Source organism: Hyaena hyaena, unplaced genomic scaffold (assembly GCF_003009895.1).
Source record: "Hyaena hyaena isolate Hyena2069 unplaced genomic scaffold, ASM300989v1 scaffold_0, whole genome shotgun sequence".
Taxonomy (NCBI): Eukaryota; Metazoa; Chordata; class Mammalia; order Carnivora; family Hyaenidae; genus Hyaena; species Hyaena hyaena.
In genome coordinates this window covers 13,985,251-14,005,745 of record NW_024080632.1, presented here as the reverse complement: position 1 = coordinate 14,005,745, position 20,495 = coordinate 13,985,251, and the positions used below count along the sequence as shown (strand labels likewise).

Below are 20,495 nucleotides of genomic sequence, written 5' to 3'. Positions count from 1 at the left end.
CGTCACACGTCATCGGGGGCAGGTTTCTGGTAGGGTGGCACTCACACGCTTGTTCCCAGGGGTCCTCTCACGTTAAGCACCACGGCTCCCAGCCTGGAAGGCGTTTTTCAGGGCCCCGCTTGCCGGCGTGGAAACCCACTCGCTCTGAAGGCTTGGACCTCACAGGTGTTTGGTGCCAGGGGACGCGGCTTTGGGGTCTCCGCACGGACCATGTGAGCCGGATTGCTGGTAGCATTTGTCCCTCTACAAGGTCCATTCGGCTGTGACAGTCTTCCCTTGGAGGAGGTGACCTGTCCCTGCGATGTTCCCTTCCTTCACTCGGGCGCTTGCGGAGAGCACGCACCGCACACAGACACTCAGTGAGGACGATCACGGCCAGGGGCCGAGAGAGACATACACACAGAGAGAGAGAGAGAGAGAGAGAGAGCGCACAAGACAGCTGGGCATTCTTCTGGCTGCCAGACCTGGCCCTGCCACCGACTCTGTGACCTGGAGCAAAGCACAGACTCGCTTGGAGCCTCAGTTTCCCCATCTCCAAAGACTCACGTCACATGAGCTCATACTATGCACAGCGTCTGGCGTGTGGCAGAGGCCAAGCCAAGCAAGGCTCTAGAGAAGTGACTTGCCGCTTGCCCAAGGTCACACAGGCCATGAGAGGCCAGTTATTGCCACCCCCAACTCCCCCCCCGCCCCGCCGGCCCTGCGAGTTGTCCCCTGTAAGGACACTGCTCCCAGATGGTTTGCGAAGCTCACAGATGGCATAAAGGACCAGGGGTGGGGCCTGTGGTACAGTTTCCTTTTCCCCAGGCTGTGCCTGACCCTCCAGATAAACAGCTTGTGGCCGCATCTGGGACGGGGAGGAAGGGATGCATCTGGGGGATGTGGGGCTCTGAGTCCGTTGGCTCCAGACCCCGCCCCCACGGCCGCTCCTTCCCGCCCAGGGCCGCAGGTCGGGGGGAGCAGCCTCTGAGAGCCCACTCAGAATTTAGCAAAGGACCAGCTCTCCCGGCCTCTTGGCCTGGAAGGGGCCAGGTCCCGCTCTAGGGTGACCTGGTCATTTTGGTTTGCCAGCGACGTACCCAGTTTTAAGCCAGGGGGCACCTTCAGTGTCAGGCAGACCGGGGAGGGAGTTCACCCCCCCCTCGCCCTCTGCCTCTTCAGGACCTCACTGTCGGTTTTAGAACTGTGGACCTGGTAACGGACTCTGGTTCAGGATGAGCTGCTTTGAGGGGTGGGGACCCAAGGCGGTCCGCAGCGGACAGACTGTCCTGTCGCTGACACGCACGTGAACGCGGGCTGGAACACTAATCCGGAACGCCTACGACCCGACAGTGGCCCCCGGCCCAGCGTGGGTCTGTCTCGAGCTTCTCGGTCCCTGTTCCTGAGGGCTGGCTATTTCCAAAGTTGCTAGGGAAGGGTGGAAAGCTCTAACCCCCCTTTTGGGGCCTCAGTTTCCCCATCTCTGCAGACTGGGGGAGTTTTTGGTCCCTTCTAGGATGGAGGCTCTATCATGGTGAACACCCACTGGGTCTCCAGTTTTCATTTTTTTAAAGAATGTTTTAATGTTTGTTTCTTTTTGAGACTAAAGGGGAGAGAGAGAGAGAGGGAGGGAGAGAGAGAGAGAGCACGAGTGGGGGAGGGTCAGAGAGAGGGAGACACAGAATCTGAAACAGGCTCCAGGCTCTGAGCTGTCAGCACAGAGCCCAACACGGGGCCTGAACCCACAAACTGTGAGATCAAGACCTGAGCCAAAGTCAGACGCCCAACCGACTGAGCCACCGAGGCGCCCCAGTTTTCTTTTTATAATGTTTATTTCTGAGACACAGAGAGACAAATCATGAGCAGGGGAGGGGCAGAGAGAGAAACACAGAATCTGAAGCAGACTCCAGGCTCTGAGCTGTCAGCACAGAGCCCGACGCGGGGCTCAAACCCACGAACTGTGAGATCATGACCTGAGTGGAAGTTGCACACCCAACTAACTGAGCCACCCAGGCGCCCCCAGTCTACTTCTCCCCCCTCTACTACCCCTTGGAAGGCCGTCCTGACAGCCCCCACCCCTGCCCAGGGTGGTTTCGGGGCCCCTCCCTCCATCACCTCGCGGGGACATTACTGTGTGTACCGGTCTGTTCACTCGTTCCCCTGCCAGCCTTGCCCAGAGTCCGGACAGGGAAATAAGACCAGCACGTGTGGCCCTGCTGGAATTCGCGGTCGCTCCCCCTCGGAGAAGTCACTGATTGGAGCTGAAAGGACCCCGGGGCGCCTGAAGATGGCTCTGCAGAGAGTGACTGCATCGCGCTTGCAAACCAGGAAGTTGTGCGTTCGGCGGTTTCTGCCGCCCCAACTCCCTTCTCGGACTGGAGTCCAGGACCATCCTTATTTGCATCTGGTCCCTCCGTTCCCTCCAGGGCAGGGCCGCCTCAGCCCTGCCCTCCATCACCGCGGGGTCACGCTGGGGTCCTCCTTCACCAGCCCTCCCCGGAAAGCTCCCATGTGCTTCTGGGTGTTTTGGTGGCCACAGGACCCCGAGAGTGACACTGGGCTCGGCAGATCCCCGTCTCTCACTACCCACCCAGTCTCAACCAACGTTGTCACCAAAGCTGTCACAAACAAGGGGGTGTGGCCTGTCACGTGGCCCCGTCTGAGTAACCACATTCTCGCTTCCTTCTTTCACATAGGCCACTGAAGGTCGGCGGGGTCCGGGACCACGGCCCCGGGTGCCACAGCAGTGCCCCGTCACGAAGGTGGAGAAGCCGCTTCTCTGGGCTCACGCGGCATCTGTCCCATGGTCTGCTGAGCGCGGTAAGTGCCGGCTTGCAAAGCCACAGGGAGTGGCCCGGGGGCTGGGGGGCCAGCAGGCCTGGCCTGCCCGACAGCCGAGGGCAGTCCCGGGGCAGGACCTGAGCTCCGAACCAGAGCTCAGGGGGCTCAGGATGGAGGGTGCGGCCTTATTCTGTGGTCTCTTCCTGATCCGGATCCTGCTCCCTCAACTTGCATCCCGCCCTCCCTATCAGGTCTGCTGGCAGCTGCCGGCGTGGAGAGGGTGGGGTTTCTGAGTATGAAAAAAATCAGAAAAATCAGAAGCGTTCCCCTAAAAGTTGCACTACCCCCCCTTTCAATACAAGGCATGGGGAGGTGAAGGGGCCTGCTCAGAGCAGAGCTGGGGTTAGGGCCGGGCGATTCCAGAAAGGGGGTGCAGGTGCAAGGCTGTCCGGAAACCTCTGAGGCTGTGGGTCCATAAATATATGGTCTCCGAAGCTGTGTTCTTTTTTTGTTTTCCTCTCACTTTGTTTGTTTATTTATTTATTTATTTGAGAGAGCGCGCAATCAGGGGAGGGGCAGAGAGAGAGGGAGGGAGAGAGAATCCCAAGCCGGCTCCAAGCTGTCAGCGCGGCGCCCTGCACGCAGGGCTCAAACTCACGAACCGTGAGATCTTGACCTGAGCCAAGATCAAGAGCCAGGAGCTCCACTGGCTGAGCCCCCCGGGCGCCCCTCCAAAGCTGCCTTCTTCACACTTTCGCTTCTCATAAAGCTGAGATGATGACGCTGGTCCATACCGAATCATGAAAACATCAGAATTAGGACACTAACTAATATTGCTAGCGAAAGAGAAAAGCATCATCAGAATTAGAATACTTTTAGTAATTTGTATTTGGGGTGCTTTAGGGGCATAAAGGAGAATGGGGGAGGTAGTACCTAAAGCTATGGCCCCTGATGCGTGTGCACACGTGCATGCGCATGCACACATGCACACGCACACACACACCATAGACAATGATCTAGGTCTCCAGTGGCCTGGAGTTCTCTTCCTTCCCTCCTGGATCGTCTTGTTTTCCTCCTCTCCCATCTCTGACTTTGAGCCCCCCAAGACCAGGCCTCTCAGTGGGCAAGGTGCCCAGGAGGTGCCCCCAGCCCCAAACCCCTTGGTGGCTTCCTTTGGGGCTTGCCTGGCCACACCCAAAGTGGTAGCAGCCGTCCTCACCAGGCTAGGCCAGCAGCCAGGGGCTACTGAAACCGGATAGCAGAAGGGACCCGGCTGGTCAGGGAGCGTCTCCAGGGAAGGCCAAGCGGAAGCAGAGCCTTCAGAGGGGCCGGGAGTCATCCAGGAATGCTGTGCCACCTTTTGCAGATGGGAAAACCTCGGGCGGGCTGTGGGGGGTGAGGGACAAGCAGCTGCCCACGGTGGCCGGTCCCGGATACGCTGCGGCCCCATCTGGTGGCGGGACCCTCACGGAGCCCACGGCCACCCTGGCTCTGGCTTCTCAGTTCTCAGTCTCTGCGGGGTTTGAGCAAGGAGATAGATGGGGGAGGGGGGATGCACCTCAGGCTAGAAGGAGGTAGGATGGCCAGAGTGTGTCTGTGTGCCTGTCCAGCTGTCTGTCTCCACACTTGTTCAGACAGTCCTCACTTGTTAAACTAAAACCAGGGTAGTTCCCTTTGGATTCATGTGTGCAAAATAGCTGACCTCCTCCGGACCAGGCTAGCCAATTCGGGGTCCCAAAGGTGAAAGTTAGTTTTCTGGGGGGAGGGGTAGGTGGGCCAAACCCCCAAATCTTGGCCATCGTGGTGACTTGTGTTTCCACAAAGGCTATGGAACAGCAAACAGGTGTGTCTGCGGTATTCAAATACGGGGGGCCGAGGAGCGTGGCTCAGTGGGTTGAGCATCTGACTCTTGATCTCAGCTCAGGTCTTGATCTCAGGGTCGGGAGTTCAAACCCCCAGCCCTCCCCTGCCCGCCCCCCCCCCCGCCCCCTGCCCCGGGTTCTCATCTGCTGCTGCTGCTGCTGCTACATGCAGGGACCTACTTCAGAAAAAAAAAATTTAAGGGGAAAAAGGTCTGAAAGGGCTGCTCTCTGGGGGCAGGGAGATGCTGAGAAAAGGTGGGGAAGTGCAGGCACCGTGCGGGAAGCCCCAGGGCACATGTCCGGGCACTTGCTTGCTGGTGGCCTCTGCCCCATTCATGAGGCCGCATTTAATGAGCCCCCAGGAGGCCAGAGGAGATTGAAACCTGGATAGCGGAAGGGGGGACCCAGTGGATACTGCCCTGTACGAGCTTGTGGCCGCTAAGTGCCTGCCCCTGGGTGTGTGGTGTGAACAGCAAGGCCTCTCCTGTCCCGCTTGGAGCTTATGGGCCAATGGGAATAGATTTTTAGACAGTAAACATTTTATTTATTTTTTATTTTTTTATTTTTAACTTTAATGTTTATTTTTGAGAGAGAGACAGACAGAATGTGAGCAGGGGAGGGACACAGAGAGAGGGAGACACAGAATCTGAAGCAGGCTCCAGGCTCTGAGCTGTCAGCACAGAGCCTGACACAGGGCTTGAACTCAAGAACAGCAAGATCATGACTTGAGCCAAAATCAGAGACTTTAACCGACTGAGCCACCCAGGTGCCCTATTTATTTTTTTGAGAGAGAGAGAGCGAGCAAGAGAGAGAGCATGCATGATGAACAGGGGAGGGGCAGAGAGAGAGAGAGAGAGGGAGAGGGAGAGAGAGAGAGAGAGAGAGAGAGAGAGAGAGAATCTTAAGCAGGCTCCATGCCCAGTGTGGAGTCCGACATGGGGCTCGATCCCACAACCATGAGATCATGACCTGAGTAGAAATCAAGAGTCTGGGGCACCTGGGTGGCTCAGTCGGTTGAGCGTCTGACATCAGCTCAGGTCATGATCTCACAGTTCGTGGGTTTGAGCCCCAAGTCAGGCTCTGTGCTGACAGCTCAGAGCCTGGAGCCTCCTTTGGATTCTGTGTCTCCCTCTCCCTCTGACCCTCCTCTGCTCACGCTGTCTCTCTCTCTCTCTCTCTCTTTTTCTCAGAAATAAATAAAAAACATTAAAAATTTTTTTTAAAACAGAGTCAGATGCTTAACTGACTGAGCCACCCAGGCGCCCCAAGTAAACAAACATTTTAAACGGTTTGAACAATGGAAATGACTCTGCCTGAGCAATCCAGGGTGGCTTCTTGTAGAAGGTGCCGTTTGCTCGACTCTGGAGAATAGATGAGACGAGGCTGTGACTGTGAGGTGGATCTGGAGCAAGAGCAGCCAGGTTCAAGTTCCTGAGCCCTCTCTTCCTGGGTTTGTGACTCTAGGTGCCAAGTGGGCCTCAATTTCCCCATCTTTCACATGGAATTCACAGAGGAGGTTGTAGGGCCTGAATGAGCTAACAATTCATGTATAGCTCCCAGGTCAGTGCCTGGAACCTTGTCTGCACTGGACACGTGTGATTTGCAAACCAGGGATGGGCGAGGGCGTGCTGTAGACACAGTTGTCTCGGGCTCCCTGTCCCGGCCCTCCCCCACAAGATCAGAGGTTATGTCAGAACTATCCCTGGGTGGGGGGTGTTTCAGGGAGATGGCCCTAAATGCAGAATGACAAGGACAACAGCCGGCCATTATTGAGCACATAATGTGTGCTGAACACTCCGCCTGAGCCAGCTCACTTCAACCCACAACCGCCCCCCGAAGTGGTACCATTGTCCTTGTATTCCAGATGAGGAGCCTGTGGCTCAGACAGGTGAGTTCGGTCGCCCAAGGTCACACAGCGTGTAAGGGCCAGAGAGCTGGGACTGGATCTCGTTTGACTGGATCGGCTCGGATCTGATCCTGAGCTGGGCCAGGGCCTCTCCTGTTCACCAGCATCGAGAAATGCCCTTAGGTCCGAGTTAGAGGGCCCCTGGGCCTCGGTTTGACCTGCTTGCTAATCTGGAAGCTTCCCTTCTCTTGGCGGCTGTTTAACCCGCATCCTGAGCTGCTCAGTCTTTTAGAACCTCAGGTTCCAGACTCCGGAGTGCCGGGATCCCTGGGATCCGAGCTTCTGAATGCAAAGTCCGAAGCACCTTGCAGTGCCCCGGCCACGTCTCCCCAGAGCATTTCAGGGCGGCCATCTCTGGGGCAGGGCGTGGGCCCCCGCCAGTACAGCTTGGGTGGGGCTCGGCCAGAGCACCCTGGTTTTAGGGTGAAAGACAGGAAACGGGCCGTGTCTGACCCACTGTGTTAGGCAAGCAGGAAGACAGATAGGATGTGACAGCTCTCCGCCCCTCTCTCGGAGCCCCCCCCACCACGCCCCACACCCCCCGCCCTGTGGTAAGTGACCGTTTTCCTGCCTGGGGTGGGGGGGAGACAGGTGTAAACAGGGGTTCATCGGTCTGAAGAACTGACTTCACTCTTCTGAGCCTTGACGTCCTGATCTGTATAATGGGGATTGTAAAGGCCAGGGCCGGAGTGGAGGTGAGTAGGGCGGTAAGATGGTCCAGCCGGGGGAGAACGGTGTGCCGCTCTCATTCCGCTACCGCTTATCTTAGGTCAGGATTCTTAGGTTAGGAGGGAGGCCGCCGTGCCCGTACCTTCCCTGACTCGGAGATTTCTGTTTCCTCTGCTCCTCCGTCCGGCAGCCCCGAGAGGCTCTCCCAGTGAAACACTCCCTGCGGGAGGCAGTGTCAGGGACCTTCCCTGCGCCATGCCATTTGATTCTCAGAACCATTCTTTGAAGCAGTGTCGCCCATTTTACAGATTAGGACACTGAGGCTCCGAGAGGGTCCGCGAGGCTCAGGTGACACAGCCGCTGAGCTGAGCGGTCTCTTCTCCACCCCAAGTTGCCTCTGCAAGCAGGGGAGGTGGGGACCGGCACAGGGAGAGGGCAGGTGAGGGGGAGAGCTCCCTCCATACCCTCCTCCCCGCCTCCGGGCTGCAGCAAGTCAGGTCCAAGGCGCCTCTTCCGCCCTGGAACAGGCAGGTGGGGACTTTTGTTTTTGTTCCTATCCTCTCTGCTTCCAGGAAGTGGCCGAGGGCTCTGCCTTCCAGGAACCGAGAGCTGCCCGGGGGGAGGGGGGTGTGAAGGGTACAAGTCTTCATAATTTTGAAATAGTATCCAAACTGGCAGCTTCTTCCTAAAGATCCCCCCACCAGGAAAGCAGGGCCCAGGTTAGGCATGTACTCTACCCCCAGGCAGGAACCCCACCCATGTGCAAAGAAACTGCCTCCTGAAGAGGGAGGCAAAGAAGATGCACATGCATGGGCGGTGGGGGGGGGTGCATTTATTAAGCACCTACTTGGGGGGGCGTTGGAACGATGGGAGTTCGGAGCCCACGGCCAAAAAAGCTTTCTCGAAGACGTCTTTGGTGCAAAAAGGTGATTTTGTTGAAACAGGGACAGGGCCCGCGGGCAGGAAGGGCTGCACTGGGGTTGTGAAGAGGGTCTGGAGTTGGGGGAGGTAAGGACACAAGGGAGGCCTCCAAAAGGACTTTGAGGTGCTGGAGAGGCCTCCGAAGACACCCGAGGCCTCAGTGCTGTGCAGCCAAGGTTGTTTTCCCTCCAGGGAGGCGTGAGCTAGGACGGCAGGGGCTCCTGGAGGAACGTTCTCGTCTGCACTTGCCCGTGGGCTGCAGGTTCTAAGTACATGTAATCCTACCTGCGTGTCCCCACATTGCTGAGGAGCGAGGGTGAGCAGGGCTCCAGGAAACTGAGTCTATAGGTTCCTGGAGATGAGGCTGTTGATAAGATTGCCTTTTTTCTTGTAATTTACCAAGACATTTGTAGACGGGTGGGTCCTGTATGACTGTGAGCTCTATCAGCTAACCATTGGTTTTCTTTCCTTTGCTCCTAGGCAGCCGGGAGTGCCTGAGGAATGTCACAGGCATCCCACCTGGGGGGGGGCGGGGGGGGTTGCTAGCTCAGGCTTGGCCCTCAGCTCGCCTTATGGCCCCTCCTCATACTGGGACCCTGGAACTTTTGAATCCATTATCTTGTTGCATTCCCTTAACAGCTCAACGAGATAGATGTGCTTTGTTATCCCCATTTTACGGATGAGAAAACCGAGGCTCAGAAATTCAAGGCCTTACAGCTTGTATGGGACAGAACAGAGACCTGAACATCTTTTTGCCTGGCCCCATAGCCTGTTCTCTCAATGCTGTGCCCCACGTAGCCCTCAGGATATACGGGGCTGACCTTTCTGAGGGAGATGGCCTTCAAGGTCCTCCTTATTCTCAGTCTGCCTTCCTCTCAACTGGGTCCCAACCCCAGCCATAGATACAACAGGCTCAGGTCTCTTCCAAGCCTTTGATCCTTCTACCCCCTCAGCTAGGTCAGATTTCTCCACAACACCTTCCTGAATCTTCACTGGGTTCCAGTCTGATCTCTGCCAGCTGTGTGCCTTTGGGCAAGTTGCTTTACCTCTCTGAGCCTCATTTCTCCTCAGTAGAATGAAGATAATTGTGAGTGATGAGGTTTTGGAGTGATGGTGGGGTTCAGAGCTGACGGCCAAGAAAGAATTCTTGAAGACGTCTCTGGTGCAAAAAAGGTGATTTTATTAAAGCACGGGGCAGAGGCTGTGGGCAGAGGGAGCCGCGCTGGGGCTGGTTACTGGTCATATACTATGGAGTTGGGGGAGGTAAAGTCAAGATGAAGTTTCTCTCTTTTTTAAATTTATGGACTGTTTCTTTATTTTTGAAAGAGAGAGAGACAGACCATGAGCAAGAGAGGGGCAGAGAGAGAGGGAGACGCGGAATCCGAAGCAGGCTCCAGGCTCTGAGCTGTCAGCACAGAGCCCAACATGGGGCTCCAGCTCACGAACTGTGAGACCATGTCCTGAGCTGAAATCAAGAGTCAGATGCTTAACTGGCTGAGCCACCCAGGCACCCACAGACTGGCATTTTGGAAAGCAACATAATTCTAACTAACAAGTGGAGGAGGTCAGGTTGAGCCTGGGAGCTGAGGGGCCTATGAGTCAGTTACAGTCCCTCAAGGAATGATGAGCAGCTGGTCTCTGCTCTAAATGATGTGAAGTCCAAGGAGAAGTACTGGAAATGATCCAGGCTCTGCGCAGGCCCGGCGCCAGGGATTACCCACTGCTGAAGGTATTATATCCAAGGAAACCAGGAGCACCTGCATCCTGGCCCAGAACACAGCTCTCTCTAACCACGGGATTCTCAAGTGCATGATTCTGGATCCCATACACAACGAGCCAGCACCAGGGGAAGCGTAAGGGGAGAGAAAGCAATCAAGAAAGCATGGGTGGTCAGGGGCGCCTGGTGGGCTCAGTCAGTTGAGCGCCTGACTCTTGATTTCAGCTCAAGTCATGATCTCATGGTTCCTGAGATCGAGCCTTGTGTTAGGCTCTGTGCTGACAGGATGGAGCCTGCTTGGAATTCTCTCTCTCTCTCTGCCCCACCCCCACTCTTGTACATGTGTGTATGTGTGTGTGCGTGTGTGTGCATGCGCGCATGCACGCACATGCTCTCTCTCAAGAATAAATAAATTTAGGGGCGGCTGGGTGGCTTACTCGGTTGAGCGTCTGACTTTCGCTTAGGTCATGATCTCGCGGTTCGTGGGTTCAAGCCCCGCGTCGGGCTCGTGCTGACTGCCAGCTCAGAGCCTGGAGCCTGTTTCAGTCTGTGACTCCCTCTCTCTCTGACCCTCCCCTGCTCACGTTGTCTCTCTCTCTCTCCTAGAAATAAATAAAAAACATTAAAAAAAAGATTAAAAAAAAGAATAAATAAATTTAAAAACATATATATACGTATACACACACACACACATACACACACATATATATATAAAGAAAGTATGGGGGCGCCTGGGTGGCTCAGTCGTTAAGTATCTGACTTCAGTCAGGTCCTGATCTCGCGGTTCGTGGGTTCAAACCTTGCATCGGGTTCTGTGCTGGCAGCTCAGAGCCTGGAGCCTGTTTCAGATTCTGTGCCTCCCTCTCTCTCTGCCCCTTCCCCGCTCATGTTCTGTCTCTCTCTGTCTCAAAAATAAATAAACTATTAAAAAATTAAAAAAAAAAAAGAAAGTATGGATGTTCACAATGCCAGGAAGGAAGACCAATAAGATGGTCAAAAGGAGAAGCACTGCCCTTTTTGGCTACTGGTCAGGGAGCTGAAGGGTCACAGCAGAATGGACCCCCAGGCAAGTGAAATGACTATCTACTGCCTGAGGGCAGGACTGTTCCAAAACGATGTGTTTTCTCCTGGCCTCAGATAGTACAGCTAATGGCTCTGGGCCCTTGAGGACTTACAGGTTAGGCTTGCTGATGGAGGCAAAATAGCTACCTTTTTCTGGAGCTTGTGATGGGAACAAAGTGCTGAGGGCTGTGTAGGGCCTGTTGCATCCTCACTACAAGCCACAAGGTAGGTACTGTCATCCCAAATTGTGTAAGTGAGGACAGAAGGGAACCAGACAAAGCCGAGACAGTTAGAAAGGATGAGGAAACATAGAATCTGAAGAACAGGCTCGGGCTATGTAGGGTGGGAGCCAACACGAAGGAGAGTGGAATGGAGAGACATGGAGAGATGTATTAGGAACAGTCTCCTCCAATAAAAAGGTCTCAAAGGGCCAAACAAGCAGCTTTATCCTATACAGCCATGGTCTTGAAACTCTTCTGCTCACAGAGCCTGTCAGTGGACAATACATGTGCATTGATCTATCTATGAATTGTATACAGGTACTGCTGGACTCAACATACCATAAATGAGTACAAGAATAGAAATTACGAAGGGGATGACATAACCATATTACCGGAAGCTCTAATATTTCCTTTCTATACCCCGGTGGGCTGTCTTGCCTATAATTTTAAAGTTTTAATCAAAAAGGACACGGAGGCAAATAAAATTTCTATGCTCCATGTAAGGAGAAGTGCAGGGCTCTCTGGATACATCTTGTTAATGCTCAGGGGTGCTGGGGGCTGGCTCAATCGGTTAAGTGTTGGACTTTGGCTCATGGTTCACGAATTCCAGCCCCATGTTGGGCTCCGCGCTGACCATGAGAAGTCTGCCTGAGATTCTCGCTCCCTCCTCTCTCCCTGCCCCTCCCCTGCTCGCACTTCCTCTCTCACTCTCAGAATAAACAAACTTAAAAAAAGAAGTTAATGTTGATAAATAATAATGGCCTTTATTTGCTGGGGTGCGACTGAGTACCAGGTCGTGAGGATGCTGAAAGCTAGGTGCCTGCCCCGGGTCAGGCACACCCCCCGCTGAGGCTCTCCGGAGACACGCTGGGGGGTGCTCAGCAGGTCCAGGGGTGAGGCTGTCCTGATGTCCCTGTGTCCGTGTGTCCCTCCAGGTGCCATGCCTCTACGAGTCTTCCTGCTTCTGGTTTTGCTGGGCTCTGGCAGTGGCCTCCAGCTGTGGGAGATACGGGAGGATGGAAGCAAGGAGGCCCCAGACTCTCTGCTTGTGCGGGGCCGGAGAGAAGTAAGGGAGGACACGGAAGACGACATATATGACTACATGGGCACGGACCCCCCAGAAACGCTGTTTACAACCATCCCTGGACCTGTGGGCCTGACCTCCAAGCTTCTGGCTGAGATGGCCACACTGGGGCGGAAGGGTTCTGGAACTCCCACAGACACTCCGCAGGCAGCCACGGGGGCCTCCATCAGCCTGGACGCAAGAGGGATGGCTATGGGGAATCTGAGCATGGAACCCACACAGGGGGTTCCTGTCACACTGGACCCTCTGAGCAAAGAACAGGTCACTGCGTCACCTCCCATCACAGAGTTTCCATCCACAGAGGGGGCTCCGTTCACAGAACTGGCCACCATTGAGGTCCTATCCACGGGGCCACCAGACACAGAGGCAATGACCACGCAACCTCCAGCCACAGAGGTACTGGCCACACAACCTGAGGCCACAGAGGCCCTGTCCACGGGGCCAGCAGCCACAGAGGCACTGGCCACGGAACCTGCGGTCACAGAGGCACTGGCCACACAACCCAAGGCCACAGAGGCCCTGTCCAGTGAGCCACCAGACACAGAGGCACTGACCACGCAACCTGCAGCCACTGAGGCCCTGTCCACAGGGCCACCAGACACAGAGGCAATGACCACGCAACCTGCAGCCACAGAGGTACTGGCCACACAACCCGAGGCCACAGAGGCCCTGTCCACGGGGCCGGCAGCCACAGAGGCACTGACCACACAACCTGTGGCCACAGAGGCCCTGTCCACAGGACCAGAAGCCACAGATGCTCTGTCCACGGAGCACACTGCCACAGAGGCCCTGTCCACAGATCCTGCCACCATGAAGGTCCCATCCACAGGTCCTGTGACCACTTGGCGCCTAACCATGGCCCTGCTTGTGCCCTCTGATCCTCACAACAGCACCGCCATGGCAGTAGTCAATTCATCTGATGGCTTCATCAGACAATGGAAAGATCAGCAGGGTCTCTCCCCCAAGAGCCCTGTGGCCCCCACGGCCACGGAGGCCCTGGACCGCATCCCTGTGAAGCAATGCTTGCTGGCCATCCTCATCCTGGCCCTGGTGGCCACTGTCTTCCTTGTGTGCACGGTGGTGCTGGCTGTCCGCCTCTCTCGCAAGAATCACATGTACCCGGTGCGCAATTATTCCCCCACGGAGATGGTCTGCATCTCGTCCCTGCTGCCTGAGGGGGGCGAAGCGCCCGGAGCCACGGCCAACGGGGACCTGCCCCATGCCAAGAGCCAGGACCCGAAGGCGGGGCCTGGGGAGGGCCGCGAGGGGGATGACCTCACCTTGCAGAGTTTCCTCCCTTAGCCCCCCACTCCCCTGCTCATCCACCCGAACGGGACCCTGGCCTCCTCGCCCGCTCCGAGGCCCGCTGGGCCACCACTGAGCACCCAGGTGCTGCTCCACGGGTCTGGGCTTCCTTGGGGCGCCTAGGGAGGCGGAGCTCTAGGGCAGCTCCCCCGGGGGTGCCCCACAGGACGGAGAGCCGATGCACTGCGGCCAAAGCAGGACTGTGAGCCACCTCATCCTCCTTCTGGCCTCCAGGGGACCCGGGAGATCCCCCCACCTGTCCCCCACCTGCCTAGGCTCCCTCTAATGCTTTCCTCGGCTAGAGCCTCGTCCCCAAGCACCCAGGGAGGACCCTCCCACCCCCATTTTCTTCTGGTTGCCGTGGTCACCACGCAGGAAAGGGGCATTTTGGGGGGAGGAGTGCTGAAATCTGAAGGCCATTCCCTGTCCCTCTCCGACTTGGGGCAGCTTGGGTTTTCTTGGGCGTCTCCCCAGGGAGCCAAGCACGAGACCCTGGCCCAGGAGGGCTGGGGCGGGCTTGGAGAGCCCAGGACTATACCTTTCTTCAAGGCTGTGTGCATCATCGAGCTCCCTTTGGGGACAGAGTAACCCTGAGGCTGCCCTCTCTCATCTGCAGAGCGTCCACGTTCAGGGTGGGCTGTCTTGTTCACCGAAGCATCCCGCTGCCCACGCCTGGGGCAGCACAGGCACTCAGTAAATATTCGAGGAACTGCTGGCGGGTGACTGCTTCAGGGCCTCAAGGTGCTTCCTTCTGCTGGGGCGCTGGTCCCTTGCTGCTTGCCCCCAGCCCCGGCCCCACCCCCCTCCAGGAAGCCCCCCGTCTGGGTCTTAAGTTGACTTTGGTATTGCCTCTTGGACACTGGGGCCATCCTGGTACATCCCTGGGCAGGCTGTTGGGATGAGGGAACTGGTTCTGAATCGACTTTATTCAACTCCCCCCACGACCTGGTCCTGGCGTACAGAATTTGGTCCCCGTCCCAACTGTGACAAATGCGTCCTCTCAATATCAATGCCATCCTCACCGGAACCCTCCCCCCCGACTCCCCTTGAGGGGCGCTGTCTCCCATTTAACACCCACTCCTCACAGGGCGGAGCACAGCTGCGGCCTACAGGGTTTTTGTACAAAGTTTGGGGCCGGCAAACTTTTTTTTTTAGTGGCCAGACCAAAACTACGCTTTGCAGACCACGTGGTCTCTGTTGTAACTTGTCAGCTCCGTCCTTGGTCCTCGTAGGTTGAGCGTGGTCACTGGCAATGTGTCACAAATGTTCTAATAAAACTTTATTTACAAACGAGTGGCAGGCTGGGTTTAGCTCTGTGTTCGCCGAGCCCTTAATTGAGTGCCGGGTAAGTGGATGGCCTGGTTTGCGCGGGACGTTGCTGAATTTATAGCACCAGGAGCCCTATCCTGGGGGACACTCCTCAGCCCCATCAAATCAAGAAGTTGGTGGCCCTATTTAAGCAACACCCACCGTGTGCACGCATTACCGCCTTCGGACCCACGCTGACCCCGAGGGTCAGATCAGAAAGCCAAAGCTTCGACAGTGGCTTCAACAGTGGCTGAGCCAGGGGGTGCCTGGTGGCTTAGTCGGTTCAGCGTCCGACTTCATTCAGCTCAGGTCACGATCTCACAGTTCACGGGTTCAAGTCCCACATCGGGCTGTGTGCTGACAGCTCAGAGCCTGGAGCTGCTTCGGATTCTGTGTCTCTCTCTCTGATCCTCCCCTGCTCGTGCTCTGTCTCTCTCTTCTCTCTCAAAAAAACAAAAACAAAAACAAAAAAACAGTGGCTGAGCCAGAATTCAGACCCAGGATCTTCTGACTCTTGATGTTTTGTTTTGTTTTTTTTTATCAGAAAGAACTACCGCTTCAAGCTCACTGTTCTACCTTCTGGGAGAGGAATTCAACTCATCTTGGCAGACGTTTTCTCTCCTAGAAAAATACCTCCAGCGGCTTCTTTGGGAGTGCTGGACCCTTCACTTCAGGGGATAGCCTGCAAGAGAGAGTTCAAAGACAGGGCTGAATCTGGGGTGTGTTGGCTAAAGCTGGAAAGGGGGTGGGAGAGACGGGGGGCCGGCAGGAGGGAACGGGGTGGGCTGCGGGCAGTGGGGGCAGATTGGTGAGAAGAGTGGAGGATTGTCTGCCTCACCCCCTTTCTAGAACAAGTGTGACACACGTGGTGTTCAAGGCACTTTGGCGGGAGAGCAGTGCCCACCCTGGGCCAGGGCTGCTGAGCCTGGAAAAGGCAGACTTGTGCGTTAGGGGAAACGTGGGCACCCTTGCCCTTTGGGAGCGATGAGAAAAGTCATGTGGGGGGGACTCGATGTCCTGGAGCTGGGGACACAGAGGCTGAAGGACTTGGGGGACAAATGTCCCTCTGGGGTCTCGTCACCCTGTCCTTCTGGGCAGGGAGCAGGTCTCCATGTCCCCCCCCCCCCCCACTGGAGGACACAGTGACCGCAGAGGACTCCCCCTGGCGGTTTTCTCGCTCTCTCCAAGGCACTGAAGTCTGGGGAATGACAGGTGCTTGGAACAGCCACCAGGTGGCGCCCGCCACCAGCTCGTGGAGCTCTTGAAAGGGGGGCGCTTCCCAGCCTTGAGGATGAAGGAGCCAGGATTTCAGCCAGGAGCAGGCTGCTAGCCCAGGAGGGTGCTGGTGAGTGTGTTTAACCTCCGGCTCGCTGGGTAGATTTGCATCCCAGCCGTGATTTGCGAGGTTTGCCAATTTCCTTGGTGTAAATACTCCCGTGGCGGATTCTGAGCAACCAACTGTGTATATAGCAAGTGAGACAATAAATATAAATAATCTCAAGAACATAGAATAATAGAATGTAGTCAAATAATTAGGAAGCAAATGCGCTTTGAGTGTTAGAGGACCTTGGATTTTAGTTTTGTTTTTTTGTTTTGTGTTTATTTTTGAGCGAGAGAGAATATGAATAGGGAAGAGGCGGAGAGAGAATCCCAAGCAGGCTCCACACAGTCAGCACAGAGCCCGATGTGGGGCTTGAACTCATCAACTGTAATCATGACCTGAGCTGAAACCAAGAGTCGGACATTTTAACCGACTGAGCCACCCAGGCGCCCCAGACCTTGTTTTTTTTTATAATTTAACTTATTAAACAACTGGCTTACAAAATTCTGAAAATCTAACAGTTGGCACTCAGAGACTGCTATAGGCTGGCTCCTGTGTCCCACTGTGCCCTCCTTCTGCCTGGACCTCCCCTTGACCTTAAAACATCACCACCCGAATCACCCCCTTCATCCATTCAGCAAATATATTCTGAGCACAAACATCTGCAATATCTCCAGGAATCCCCTCAAACAGCCTGGGAAGGAGGAACTCATATTCTCATTTTACAGAAGAAGAGACTGAGGCTCAGAGAGGCGAAGCCACCTGTCTCAGGTCACCCATAGGATCTGGGACTGGAACTCAAGCCTGAATCCAAAAACCATGTTCCTATCACAATGTCGTGCTATTCTTGAGGTCACAGTGGGGTTCTGGGGGAATGCCATGTCCTCAAACTCTCACCCCTGCTGACCTGTCCTGGCGCCTGGAAGTCCCCATCAGTCACCCTTGTGGATCCGTGGCTGCTGAGAGAAGGCACTTGGGAGGGTGACAGGCTCAAAGCCAGCTCCCTCCTTGCAGAAAGCAAGAGAGCAATGCTGGGGCCAAAGACAGAGAGGTGGCTGGGGCATTGATTGGGCAGCCAGTGCACGTCCAACCCTATGCCGAACACTTCACCTGCATGATCTACCAGACCTACAACCACCCCATGATGTGGGTATAATTATTACCCCATTTTACTGGTGGGGAAACTGAGGCTCTAAAAGCTGGACCACTTGCCCCAGAAGGTTGCAGTGCTAAGAAAGCAGACTCCACTGACTTCAGCTCTGGCAGCAGGGAAGGAAGGAGGGTAGACAGGAAATCAGGAAATGCCAGGGGAGGAGGTCAGCCCTGCAGTGGCCCGTTGGGGAGCTGATCTGGGCTGCCCTCTACGTCCCACTCCATGTGCCACTCAGCCGACCACGTAACTCGAATGTCATGGTATGTCCGCTCTGTGCTGTGTCCCGGGGATGCCATGTGGGCAAGGCAGGCCTGGGGCTGCCCACTGGGGCTCATCGCCTGGAGGGAGAAAGAGAGATTTGTCAGATGATAGCCCAGAAAGCTATAAGATTGTAGCTGGGTCCGGAGCCCACAGGTGGGGCGGGGGGCGGGGGGGAGAGGAGAGGGCAGTGGTGCTTGCACGTGCAATGTAGCCAGACTTTGGGGGTGGGGTGGGAAGGAGTCAGGAAAAAGTCTGAGGCTGGAAAGGTGCAGAGTTGTGGAGGGTGGGTGGAGGGAGAAGAATGTTCCAGGAACTGAGCACAGTGTAGAGAACGGGGTGTGGACATTGTGAGAATGGACAAGGCAGGAGTGGCGGGAAGGAGCCAGAGTGGCTGCAGGGAGGAGGGCAAGGCTGTGCAAGGATGAAGGGGCCTGGGCCAGAGAAGGAGTGTGAGAAGGTGAGGAGTCCAGAGATAACTGGGAAGGAGAAAGGATAGGAGTTGGTGATGGATTGATTGGCAGGCTGATGAGGAGAGGGAAGGAAGTGAAATCTCATTTGCCACTTGGGTGTGATCCATGGAAGAGGCAGGTTGGGTGGTGGGTTGGGCTTCCGCCATGTCGAGTCTCCAGGGTCTGGTCAATCTCCAGGCGGAATCATCTGGAAGGCTGCTGGAAAACAGGCTCAACGCCATTAACCATCAGGGAAATGGAAATGAAAGCTGCCTGAGATGTCACTTCTTGCCTCCAGAAGTTACTAAAATTGAAGACCGACAGTACCAAGTACTGATGTGGACATAGAGAAGGCAGAACACTCCCGCATTGCCCCCCCAAATGCAGCAGGGCACGGCCACTTGGCAAAGCATAGGGCGGTTTCTTATAAAGTTAGATATATAGTCACCATTTGGCATATTTGTACCAAGTTGCATATCCAGGCAACTTGGAAATCCCTTTCCTAGGTATTTCCGCAAGAGAATGAAGACATATGTGCATGCAAACACCTATAGATAATACATATGAGAGCTTTATTATTAATAGCCAAAAAGCTGGGAACAATCTAAAGATCCATCATCTGGCAAATGAATATATGAACAATAGGACACTACTCAGAATAAAAGGGCATGAACAGTCGATACACGCACAACACGGATGAATCTCAAACACATGTGGTTAAAGGCACCAGACACAAAGGGCAATTTGTCTACTTGGCAGCTTCAATGAGAAGCAGCACTTCTATAGCAGTAGAAATCAGACCAGTGGTTACCCTTGCGGGGGGCAGGGGATAGAGGAAGGGGCTGGCAGGAGCCTTCTGGGGTGACGGAAACATGACATGTCTGGGTGGCGGTCACATGGGATTGTCATTTAACGAAACTTACCCAACTGTTCTCGCCTGACTGGTGCATTTTACTGTGTGCAAAGTGCGTCTCAAGTGCAAGCCAATGAATGAGCCAGCAGGTGCGTTCGTGAGCCTGGGCGCTCCTGAGGGTCTGCTCAGGTGAAGGAGCATGCGTGAGGGTCCAGGGCTTGGGAATCTGGCCCTGAGAAGGCGGGAGGAGGCCACAGCTCCTGGGTCTGTCCCACTCATGTCCTGCGTAGATGCAGCCCTCTTTTCCTTCAGTGGCTGCTCCTGTGCTGAGACACCATCCATGACTCCCTAGTGCCCGCGTACAAAAGACGTTTCCAGTCTTGTCGCTTGCTGGGGATTGACCTAAATGTCTCATGGTCTGGACAGACTGGACTCTTCACTCCTCACCCATGCTTCCTGCCTCTCATCCATCCCCCCCTTCCACTACCTCTCTCTGGGGCTCAGCTCGCCCAGCTCCCCAAGCCCTTCCTGAGCTCTGAGTGGATTCAGCCGTGCCTCTGGGCTCCCTGTTTGCCTGTCCCTCCTGTTCCTGGTACTTTGCCCCAAGCCTGGCTGGCCAACAGATAACTCCAGTTTGTTCTCCTCCACTCCAGGCCTCAATCTCTCCATCTGTACACTGGGTGTCCATATGTCTGCTCATGCCACTGAGTGGCCACTCTTCACTCACCTGTTCCTCCCACTCAGGTGGGGGCCGCACGAGGCAGGGTTAACCTTAACAATGGCAGTAGAGGGGCGCCTGGGTGGCTCAGTTGGTTAAGCGTCCAACTTCAGCTCAGGTCATGATCTCACGGTTCATGGGTTCGAGCCCTGCTTCGGGCTCTGTGCTAACAGCTGCTCAGCGCCTGGAACCTGCTTCAGATTCTGTATCTCCCTCTCTCTCTGACCCTCCCCTGCTCATGCTGTCTCTCTCTCTCACAGAAATAAATAAAAAACATTAAAAAAAAAAAAAAAACAATGGCAGTAGAAGCCATGGTAGAGGCTCACCCCGGTGTGCCAGTCAGGAGTTTACTTTGTGCTAAATTTGCCGCCTATATTTTCCCATTTCATCCTCGCCCTGTGAGATGGGTCCTATTTTCACAGATGAACAAACTGAGATTCAGAGAGGTTCAACGACTTGCCTGAGGCCACCCAGCTTGAGAAATCACAGATCTGGGATTAAACATGCTGGGTGGGGGGTAGGGGGCTGGCTCCTGAGGAAGGGCTGGGGATTCTCCCAAACCTCCAGGGCTCAAAGCCACTCCCCTGGCTTGACTGCCCCTCAGCCCCAGAGCAGAGCCCTGCCCGGAGGCTGCGGTACCCACGCCAGCCCACGGTGGAGGACAGGAGGTGCTGGGAGGAGGCTGCTGGGCTCTGCTCTTCCTTGGTGCCCATGTAGTGCCGGGGTGATGCCAGAGAGTACTGTGGGGGCTGAGGTATTCCCTAATTCAGCCGCCCCTGGACTCAGCTCTGTGAGACCTTGGGCATGCCAGCACCCTCTCGGGGCCCGATTTTCCCTTCTGTGGAATGGGAGCATCTGTACTAGCTCCTTCTGGAGGGACCGTGCCCCGGGGCAGGGAGCGGGTCTGGGGGGAGCGGACTGGGAA

General features: G+C 55.5%; 1 protein-coding gene across 1 annotated transcript; it reads left to right on the top strand.

The window, feature by feature from the left end:
* The first annotated feature begins 2,624 nt into the window (after positions 1–2,624).
* SELPLG (selectin P ligand) lies at positions 2,625–14,800 on the top strand. Its single transcript, XM_039220650.1, has 3 exons — positions 2,625–2,799; positions 12,054–12,778; positions 12,839–14,800. Exons 2-3 carry the CDS (start codon positions 12,059–12,061, stop codon positions 13,502–13,504), a joined length of 1,386 nt encoding a protein of 461 aa, XP_039076581.1. The 5' UTR covers positions 2,625–2,799; positions 12,054–12,058; the 3' UTR covers positions 13,505–14,800.
* Positions 14,801–20,495: the final 5,695 nt, after the last annotated feature.